General features: G+C 31.0%; 1 protein-coding gene across 2 annotated transcripts; it reads left to right on the forward strand.

The window, feature by feature from the left end:
- The first annotated feature begins 339 nt into the window (after positions 1-339).
- Positions 340-1,938, forward strand: LOC109191726 (probable E3 ubiquitin-protein ligase RHY1A). 2 transcript variants are annotated; one of them, XM_019342379.1, is made up of 3 exons: positions 340-707; positions 832-953; positions 1,556-1,938. In XM_019342379.1, the coding sequence occupies exons 1-3, from the start codon at positions 528-530 to the stop codon at positions 1,830-1,832; spliced, it is 579 nt and encodes a 192-aa protein (XP_019197924.1). In that variant the 5' UTR covers positions 340-527; the 3' UTR covers positions 1,833-1,938. The 2 variants fall into 2 exon arrangements, with proteins under 2 accessions (XP_019197924.1, XP_019197925.1); XM_019342380.1 differs by having other exon boundaries at positions 356-707; positions 835-953.
- The last annotated feature ends 9,641 nt before the right edge of the window (positions 1,939-11,579 follow it).

Raw genomic sequence — 11,579 nt, forward strand, 5'->3', positions numbered from 1 at the left:
CATTACCCATTAATTTATTAAGCCGTGTTAGGGGGGTTTGATTTCCATCCGGTCAGCACGTTTGGGCCGTTAGATTCTCTAATCTAATGGTGGTATTTTAACCTTAGACCTCACCTTAGACATAAACCTCACTAGAACCCCACCCTATATATATATATATATATATATATATAATTTATTAAACTTTCTACGGCAATAGCATAACTAAATAATTCTAATTTCAATTGAACATTAGTCAATAGTCATTGGTCTGGCGTCAGCGTAGAAACAAATGTTCCTGGGTGCCTGCCGGCAAAATAATATTTATTCCCATTTGTTCAAAGATAAAAGATTCATCAACAAACTCACTTTCACAGAAGCTTCCCTCTTCCAGACATTTCTTACACTCTCTCTATATATATATAACTCCTAACAACACGCCTTTCCTATCATTTTCCTTCGCTGCCCTCATCTTCTAAGCGCCTCTTCATGCACAGTAACATCTTGATTTCTTAATTCCTTCAAAAATTTATTCAATTTGCTGAGACATGGCCGGCATGCTTCCCGGTGTGGAGTGTGCTCGGCGGCGGAGATTTCATCAGAGCGGCGGCTTGTCGGACTCAACCACCTCCACCACCACTTCCTCCTCCACAAGAAGGTCGTCCTTTTGCCTGTACACAAGCAACCATGATTCCCATCTCAGCTCAAGCTCAAGCTCCTCATCCATGGTACCCATCCCTCCCGGCCACTTCTACTCGATCTTAATTAAATGTTTTGTCTGCAATATTTCTTTGAAACCCAGTTTTGAATGAATATTTGTGGTTGTGTTTATCAATTTTTGGTGTGAATTAGCAGCAAAGGAGTACGATTGGGAAGGCGTACCAAGATGAGAAGCTAGGTGCTGCCGCCAGAGAAGCCAAGGAAAGATTGGATGAGAGGCTGAAATCAGGTCATTGCAAATCTGACCACAAAAGGTATATTAATTTAATTTGTCCACTAGCTAGTTTGGACACTCCACCGTATATATATGTTTATATTACCAAAACACCATAGCTTTGTGCCAACACCGCAAAGTTCATCCAATCAATCTTTTCCTCTTTTCATAGTGATAGTATAATAATTAATAATGCCGGCATGGCCCTCAGTTGGTCACATGAGTAAAATTTGGGAAGAATGATTAATGATTGAGTCTCACCCGCGGAGAGAGAAATCTCTCAAAGTGAGGGAACTCCTTGTGCGCAATAAGCAAAGATCTAGCCTTTGTGTTCAGCTGAATTATCATGATCTGGTAACAGCCTGTATGGTTTATCACAAGAGACCAATGACACCTGACCTCACTGAAGGAGTTAATTAAGTCACTATGATTTATCCTTCCTTAATCCTGCCCACCGGAATGTGGGGACACTTGGGATGGACAATTCCACCACAAGAACCCCGTCCTATAATGTTATAATAGGATATGTACTACTAGTAATTGATATGGTGATGCGAACCTCGATTGCATCAAAATGTTGTAGAACATGGTTTTTGTCAAGAACTAACACTTGTGTGTTTCTTGGTTTGAAACTGGATTTAGGAATTGTAGAAAAACGGCAGCAGAAAAGGGGGGAATGGTGATGGGAGATGTGCAGATGTTAAAGAGCAAGGCGATGAAATGGGCAAAAAAGTTGGGGTGGAAAGCGTCAGAGGAGGAGGAAGAGTGTGCCATATGTTTGGACCACTTTAAGGTTGGTGAGACATTGATGCAGCTGCCATGTTCCCATAGGTTCCACTCAAGGTGTTTGCTTCCTTGGCTTGACACAAATGCACATTGCCCTTGTTGTAGGATGGGGATTTTGTCTTCACCCTTTTAATGGTTTTTTAATTTTGGCCACGTTGAAGAAGAAAGATGGACTATTATACAATCTGTAATTAGCTTGCTTGCTTGCTGTGGATTATGGTTGAGAATTAATATATATAGCCCTGTTTGGTAAAATGGCTGTTAGTTGATAGTTGATAGCTGTTAGCTGATTGTGTTAATTAGAGGGTATAAATAGTTAATAACATTAGCTGATTGTAGAAAAACGTTTGGTAAATTAGCTGTTTGGTATAATTTCTTTTTTCAAAAAGTTTATTGAAAAAGTTGTTTCGAGTAGCTTTTTGAATTTTAGCCTTTTTGAGTTGCAAAAAGCAAATTAACCAAACATTTATATTGATATTTTAACTAAATCAAACAATTAATAGTTGTCAAATAAGTCAAAATTGGCCTATAGGCCAATTGTTTACCAAACAGGGCCATATGGCCCTGTTTGGTAAAATGGCTATTAGCTGATAGCTGATAGCTGTTAGCTGATTGTGTTAATTAGAGGGTATAAATAGTTGATAACATTAGCTGATTGTAGAAAAACGTTTGGTAAATTAGCTGTTTGGTATAATTTCTTTTTTCAAAAAGCTAATTGAAAAAGTTGTTTCGAGTAGCTTTTTGAATTTTAGCATTTTGGAGTTGCAAAAAGCTAATTAACCAAACATTTATATTGATATTTTAACTAAATCAAACAATTAATAGTTGTCAAATAAGTCAAAATTGGCCTATAGACCAATTTTTTACCAAACAGGGCCATAATCTTGGCAGCAGCTTAACTATGGCGCTACTCCAGGGTATTGTGTTGTATGTGCATATAAAAGGTGCATATCTATACCTAGACAACATGTTTAATTTATGAGATGGATTTTGAAGGACTATGAATCATATTCTATATATAGGAAATAGCGGAATAAATAATAAATACAATAGAATTTTACTACTTGTATTCTCAAATTATACTCCCTCATTTTTACTCACTAACATGACAAATAATGATAAGATATTTTTATCATGTGGATTTTAAGAAAAGTGTCTACATCAAGAATTTGTGAGATGGAACAAAAGTTATGAGTAAAAAGTGAGAGTATATATAGTATTTTCCAATACAATATGGATTGCATTTTCGTTTGGTTTAAAGAATAGAACTAAAATAACCTATGATGTGGTTAAGTGGAAGAGATTCATCCATCTTTAACCAAAGCCAAGGGTTCGATCATAGGCTTTGGGTATAGAGCAGCCTTAAATCTCCAGACCAACTGTCCGGCCCAAGAGAGGTGCCTACAATTCAACGAGGGTTTTAGTCGCTGTCCAAGTGGAAACTCTGGGTACACTAAAAAAATAGAACTGAAATAATTATTTAAAATTTTATTATTTCCTGAAATAAAAAGTTAAAATAAACAATGGAATAAGTCAATAAATGCATTCCTTTAAATATTATTTCATTCATCACATATTCCAGGGATAAAATCTGTTTTCAAAGTGATTAAAATCTTAATAGTTATTTAATTTTTAATAATGTAGTTTTCCCTTTGTAATTTTACCTCATAATTAGAGGTGACTGAGATTTGGTTCCGAACTGTTGGTTTACAGTTCTAGAAAATGATAAATTGGAACAGGCAGTTCCGGTTTGAATCGCCATTTTGAACTCTTTAAAAAAAAAAATTAGAATAAGGGTCAAATAGGTCATTCAACTGCACACCAAAGTGTAATTAGGCCATTGAACTCAAAACAATGCAATTAAGTCCCTGAACAACACAAATTCATACAATTCAATCCAAAATTACCTGTTTACATGAAGTGACGTTTACCAATTTTAAAAATTATTTTAATAAAATAATTAATTACAATTTAAAAAAAAAAAACAAAAACAAAAAATTACAAAAAAAAAAAACAAACAAACAAACAAACAAACAAACAAAACAAAACAAGAACGGCCGAAGACGAATCGTCTCCGTCCGATTTCGTCTCTATGGCTGGAGACGAAGACCTTTGTCTCCTGTCATGGAGACGAAGCTTCGACCTTCATCTCCATGGTTGGAGACGAAGGGGACCTTCGCACCTTCGTCTCCATGGCCAGGAGACGAAGCCAGCCGGAGACAGACTTCGTCTCTTGGCCATGGAGACGAAGCGGCGAAGGTCCCCTTCGTCTCCGACCGTTTTTTTTTTTTAATTTTTTTAAATTTTAATTAATTATTTTATTTAAAATTATTTTAAAAAATATTTTTAAAATTAAAATACCATCACGTCATCATACTTCTAGGTAAACAAGTAATTTTAGGTTGAATTGCATGAGTTTGTGTTATTCAGGGACTTAATTGCATTGTTTTGAGTTGGATGACCTAATTGCACTTTGGTGTGCAGTTGAGTGGCTTATTTGACCCTTATTTCTTTAATTTTTTATTTTTAAAATAGTTCAAATTCAACAATTAATTTTTTTTTTCTGGTTTAGAACTGGAACGGAATCGGTGGTTCTACTTCCCAGATTTTAATAAAGCGGAAAAAAGTTTCGATTATGAACTATATATAATATGAACCATCCTTATGGTTCCAGTTTCGATTTGGTTGCTACAATGTCCGATTTGGTTTGAAACAATTAGTTTGAATCAAATCGTGATCATCCCTACTAGTCATAATATTCATTAGTGATAAAATTCGTTTATATTCATCATCTACAATGAATTGGCCAATGAACTAACCCCATTAAAAAATGAAGTTAATTACTTATTAACCCATTACTAAAAGAAAGTCAATCATGTGAGGAGAACATTTCATTTTTTTTTAAAGTACTATTGACCCTGTTACATAATCCAACGGGTCAATACAATCTCCACTGAAGCTCAAACCCATGACTTCTCACTTGAGAAAATCACTTCATGTCTCTTGACCACAAGATCTTTAGCATGTGAGGTGAACATTAAAGAGTAAAATTAAGAAAAAAAATATAGCATCACTCTTTAATTTACCCTTTATGTTGAGAACAAACAATAGCATAAATATAAATTTAGTTTAAACTAGTTATATAAGAAACTTAAGATGCATATATAAAATAATAATCGATTGATTTTGTGTGACACCGTTTCATATAAATTAGATAATAATACAAGTATTATATTAATAAAAATGTAATGTTTTTTTATGTATGAATAAATAAATGTTACATCTATACTAATAATTTTCAAAAATTAATAATCTACTATACTAATAAGAGCCTAAGAGAGTTAGACTTATAATGGGTAAAAAAAATGGCGGTCAAATATTTTAATCAAATGAATGGCTCAGATTGATCAGATTTTAATTTTTCCTTAAGATTTCATAATTTATCCTTAATGAATATGATTATCCGTTAACTTTTCCGTTAAATATTATATTTTCCATTAATTTCTGTTAGTTCACCATTAACTTACTCACTGATTTCAATAAGAAAGGTCTTAGGTTCGAACCACATCCCAATCAAAGTTGGCATAATTAGTACTCTATTTTACTTTTATTAAATTAATAATACATATGCATTTCTTTAATTTAGAATTATGTGTCTACAATGTCTTTATTCAAAAAAAAAATTATGCATTATCAATAAATTAAATAAGAGAAATAATTTCATTAGTTATATTGTATTTATTTTTCTCCAATATAAAAATTCTTTACATTCAAATTCATTAATTGATTATATTCGCTACATTGTCCCTACAATGTATTTATTAAAAAAAAATATTCATTATCAATAAATTAATTAAAAAAATAATTTTATTAGTTATATTGTCTTTATATTTCTCCAATGTAAAAATTCATTACATTCAAATTCATGAATTGATTATATTCACTACATTGTCTATTATCTTTTTTGTGCACTATTTTTTAATTAAATATCAAAGTTATAATACAAAATAATGCTATATATATTTATTTACCAAGTATTTTATTAATACCATGAAAAAATTAAAAAAAATATAATTAATAAAGCCAATCATATTAACTACTTGAGGGATTTGTTGACAAAGAGAGTATTCAAATCACACAACAAATTAAAGTGAGAACTACCTCGCAATGACACAACAAATTAAAGTGAGAACTACCTAACAATGTCCTTGTTTGACAATCAGCAGCTAGCGCTTAGCGTTAGCAAATTATATTAGCGAATTTGAACATCAAATTATATCAACGGTTGGTAAAAAGATATTTGAAAAAATTAACTGTTTAGATTAACATGTAAAATGACCTAAGGGTATACATATATTTAATAACAATAATAATAATAATAATAATAATAATAATAATAATAATAATAATAATAATAATAATAATAATAATAATAATAATAATTGTAATAAAAAAATAAAAAAATATAATTAAGTCAATCATATTAATTACTTGGGCGATTTATTGACAAAAAGAGTACTCAAATTACACAACAAATTGAAGTGGGAAACTATCTCGCAATGTCCTTGTTTGGCAATCAGCAGTTAGCTCTTCAATATTAGTATATATTTAATATTTTATGCCCTAATTTTTATTTGCTCTCCCTTATGTCCCGTATTTGGTTTCTACCATACCTATACAATTATTTTATTGACAATTATAATCCATCTTGACTATATTATCTTACATTTGTAAACTTAGAATTGCCTATTTAAATATGCAAATTTAACATTCAATTATCTATGCATTAACAATTCCAATATAATCTTGCCTTGATATATACTTTAAAGTACTTATTTAAAAAAAACATTGGGCATTATCCCAATCGCGCAATGCGCGTAAAAAACTAGTACTTTTCGATAAGTGAGAATATAATAATTGTTATTTAATTAAAAAAAAAATTACATGGTCAGGATACGCACCTTCAGCCAAGTTTTTGTGAATAACTTTCCAATATAATCTTGCCTTTATATACTTTAAAGTACTTATTTAAAAAAAAAAAACATTGGACATTATCCCAATCGCGCAATACGCGTAAAAAACTAGTACTTTTCGATAAGTGAGAATATAATAATTGTTATTTAATTAAAAAAAATTACATGGTCAGGATACGCACCTTCAGCCAAGTTTTTGTGAATAACAATATATACATTTTGTATTTTTGTTGAAGGACAGTTGGTGTTGTGGTTAGCTATGATACTTCTAATTGTTTAATTGAGATTGAAGGTAATTTGGGGACAATGACAAAAATGAAAGTCCTCTGTTTGATCGATCCTTCGTACAAACTGAAATTAGAAAATGTAAACAAAAAATGTAATGAAAATGACAAATTGTAGTACTTATGAACATTCAAATATATTTCAATTAAATAAAATAAGGTTTAATTCTTGTGAAACGCTTTTCACTTTTAATTTATATAAAATTATACTTTATTTATTTATTTATTATATAACACGAACATTTTTTTTTAGATCAGACCACGAGGTGTTCTGAATAAGCTCCAACTGTAGGTTGCACTCTTAAATTTGTACCATACTAAGACTAATCTTCGTTCGTACCGGGCTGGCCTAATTAAGGTTCAGTGACATTTAAATCAAAAATCTTCTCCTTGCTTTGATTCCACTCTTCCACTCTCCAAAGGCAATTTAATTTGTGGGTGGGGAGTGAACAAATATTTCAAAATTCTTGTCATTGGACCTCCCATCTCATCTACACCTTTGCGCCTTTTCCTATGGTTTTTTTAGTACCTTTATTCTATTTTTTTTTTTAACTTTTCCTTTATTTTCTCAAACATTAAAGGAAAAAAAATTTATTCTTACCACCCTCTAAAAGATAAGCTTTATTTTGTCTTATTTAGTTTTAGTACTGCTGAGCAGCATATAATATAATATATAAAATATAAATGTGTAGTTTAAATATTAATTTTACTATTTTAGTTAAAGATAAAATAAGTTTTAATTAGTACTAGTAAAATATGATTTTTTTTTTTAATCTGGTGTTGAGAGCACTTCATTAGATAAATTCTAACCAAATTCCGAATTTTAAAAAGTATAATGTATAAAAATGTGAGTTTTTTTTTTTTTTCATATTCTTATGGCCTTCTTTTCCTCCTGACATTCCCTTTATTCATATTTCTTAGCAACCTTCTTTCCATTTTTTTTTTCAAATTTTGTTTCAGAATTACTAATAATCTGTACAATGTTCTACACTTCTACTATAACGGCTGTTGTATTCCTACTCCATATCAGTATATTTTTGTAAACTCTCCTTCTACAAGTTTTATTCTAAGTAGGACTATCTTTCGTATTCCTATAAATACGTCCATTTCTGTATTTTGTAAATAGATTGATCAATAAAAAAAAAAAAAAATCAATGCTTGACTTCCTAAAATTATAAAAACTCAATGCGTAAATACGCCCCAACCCCAATAAATACTCTGCAAACAACCATCATTTCATCTCCCTCAAACTTATTACTTCCTCAAATTATCTATTTTGGAAAACTCAACCGGTGCCCTTTCTGTGGTCAAAATCTCAGTAAGTACATTGATGGCTCTTTTGAGTCTTTTCCACGCTTGACTTCTTATATTCAGGCTCCGGATGATTGTTTTGTTGTAGTCAATCCTGCTGCCCAAGCTTGGGTACGTCTATCAAGATTCTTCCATTCTGTTCATGCTCATCTCATCTCTGTCGAATGATGTTATGTATGTTGATGTGGACATGCCACATCCCAACCCCTATGGCAAGCTATTAAAGCTACATTTGGGTCCACCTCTCCTTAGTCACCTACAATCTTTGCACCAAGGGGATTCCATTACGAGAGAACATATTGACAAAGTTAAGTTTTTAATTGGATTACTTGCAGAAGTCGGCCGGCCAATTAGTTTAGATGGGCAAAATCTATACATGTTTGAAGGCCTCCACCTTGAGTACTGCACGATGGTCCCTTCATTGATCACAAAAGAACTTGTGACAATTGATCAAGTAAATGACCATCTCACTGCTCTTCAGTTCATCTACACTGATGACATTCCTCTGCTAGCTTCCCTACAACTACTTGCAGCTCAACATGGATCACAAACCCCGTGGTCGTGGTAGTGGAAATAGAGGAGGTCGAGCCCGTGGTCATGGCCAGGCTAGGCTATGTTCCGAAGTGCCAAATCATCAACAATCTTGGCAATACTGCTTTACATACAGTTCTATTGGAGGTATTCGAAGGCACCCAATCATCAAGCACACATATGTTTTATTCCAACGATCTAGCTGCTACACCGTTCTCTCATAACAAAGTCTACCGAACCCACTTTACTACACACTCATCTTATTATTATTTTTTTTTTGAATGCCACTCATCTTATTATTTAATTGCAAAGTATTATAAAATAGCATTATAAAATGGGATCTGTAGAAAATTTTATTTGTATTAATAAGTTTCAAGGAAAAGAATATATTGATATAAAAATAATTTAGCTTATGTGGATTTATAAAATAATGAAGATTAAATTTTAATATTTAAATTTATTTATCTTTTTAATTTTTAACAATTAAAATTTTAAAATTTAATATTAAAATACATGTGACTTAATTTATTCAAATAAAATAAATTAAAATGTGCAATACATCAATAAAATTTTATTAATATTAATATTTTAATAAACTAATAAGTAATATGAATTTTAATAAAAAATATAAAAAGTCAGTTGTTAAAATATTATAGACTAGAATAAATTAAAATATTAAAAATTTACTCGTTGTTATTAATTTTTTATTAATATAAATTTTAAAATTTTACATATCAATTTATTACAAATTTTATGAAACTTTTTAAATACAAATAAAATGTTTTACATGTCCCATTTTATAATGGTATTTAACTATACTTCGCAATAAAATAACAAAATTTTTTTTTTTGGCAAGTCATGAGATATTCTGAGCAGATCCTAACTGTAGGATCGAGGCACCTTTAAATCCGTACCATACTTAGATTAATCCCTATTCACACTGGGCCGGGCCGGGCCAATTAAGGACAAAGTGCTTGTCAAATTGGTTTTTCCATACGAGAGGAGGTTCGAACTCCCGACCTCTCTAGTGCACGGCCACTCACGCCAGCCAAGCTGGTTATAAAATAACAAAGTTCTTCCAAAACGTTGAACCCCAACCCTAAGGGCCCCCCGCACCCCGACCCGACAGAGCATCTGGGAGGATGTAAATCATGGTAATTCAACTGAACATGAACCACAGAGGCTAGACTATTGCTTACTGCGCACAAGGAGCCCCTCACTTTGAGAGGTTGCTCAAAGTTAGTTTGTAATAAAGTGGTAATGGATAGTGTTTGTTATACAATTCAAATCTCAATGAAAACATGTATGTAATTATATATTTTTAAGTATAATAATGTAATATATTAGTAGTAAAATAATTAATTTTAACTATTTATAAAATAATATATAAATTAGCATGTAAATATTATGATGTGACAACAATAATGCCACCGACACATTAGTTAAGTTAACAGTAACTGTTAACTATTTTCTTTAATCGTACCATTCTTTAAAGTACTGGACTAACTTGAACAAAATTAAGGTACAAATATATTAACGGTAAAATTAAGCCACGTTTTTCCGCTTTGCTAAGTTTTCTTCAAAATAGCAAGAAAATTTTGTTTAAAATATGTTGGAAAAATCAACAAAACTGTTTGTAAGTAAGGGAAAGTTTATAGTACGTGTTCGCTAAACATAATTTATATCATTGAGGTTGGGTAGTATATCATGACTTAAAATAAAATTAATATTTTATACATTGCTAGAATACACTCTTATAGAAGTAAATAATTAAACCACAAAGTCAATGAGACAATGACTCAATCCTAACAAAACTTTTATTTGATTTTACTTTTTAATGAAGCAGGACCATCCATGTGCGTGGTTTATTTATGGTGTATATAAATCTGGATACAATTAATGTATTAAATAATAACTACTCTTTAACTTAATTTTGAAGAGAAAAAAATGAAGGAAAAAAGTATTGTAAATGGACCATTTTAGTAATTAATTTTTCGGAGAAAATAGTACATGTAATGACTTTAGGGACCATTTTAATAATTACCAATATATTAATGGTGCATGTGAGGACTGAAATGGTCCCTTGACTATAGTAAAATTACCAACTTAGTCACAAGTTAATGGATGTCTAACGGCAAAATTACCAACTTAGCCACAAGTTAACGGATGTCTAACGGCAAAACAAATGGATGACCAAATTAGTTAAGATTTTTAAAGTTGAGGGATTTAATTAATTGGTTAAAAAATAGTCAATGACCAAATCGATAATTTCTATAATCAAGCGCCATTTCGGTAATTAACTCTACATAGTAGTTGGTTTTGGAGATATAGTAATTTTCATCCACAATATTTGATGTAACCACTTTAATCTTTAAATTTCTTAGGAAGTTGTAATTTTAATCTTTAGGGAGATCTCTATCAATTGTCATCCTAAACACTTATAAATAAGGATAAAAATATAAAATGACTTCTTTTTTCAATACCTTACAAAATTTAAATCAAGGTTGTTTAAAACAAAATACAAGATGAATCCATTTTCACCCCATCCCCTATGGAAGGAATTGGATAATTGTTATATGAAATAAAGAATGCAAGAGATTAGGGTTATATATCAACCGGGTCAAGAAGAGCGTTAATTAATTAGAGAAAAGATTAGATTTAGGGCGTGTTTGGTTCAAGTTATATAACATAAACAAGGGAATGTGACATTCCAAATATTACATTCCTATGTTTGGTTCATGTTATCTTTTTTTTTTTTTTTTTTTTTTTTTTTTTTGCCAT

The sequence above is a fragment of the Ipomoea nil genome, unplaced genomic scaffold (genome assembly GCF_001879475.1).
Source record: "Ipomoea nil cultivar Tokyo-kokei standard unplaced genomic scaffold, Asagao_1.1 scaffold1720, whole genome shotgun sequence".
Lineage (NCBI taxonomy): Eukaryota > Viridiplantae > Streptophyta > Magnoliopsida > Solanales > Convolvulaceae > Ipomoea > Ipomoea nil.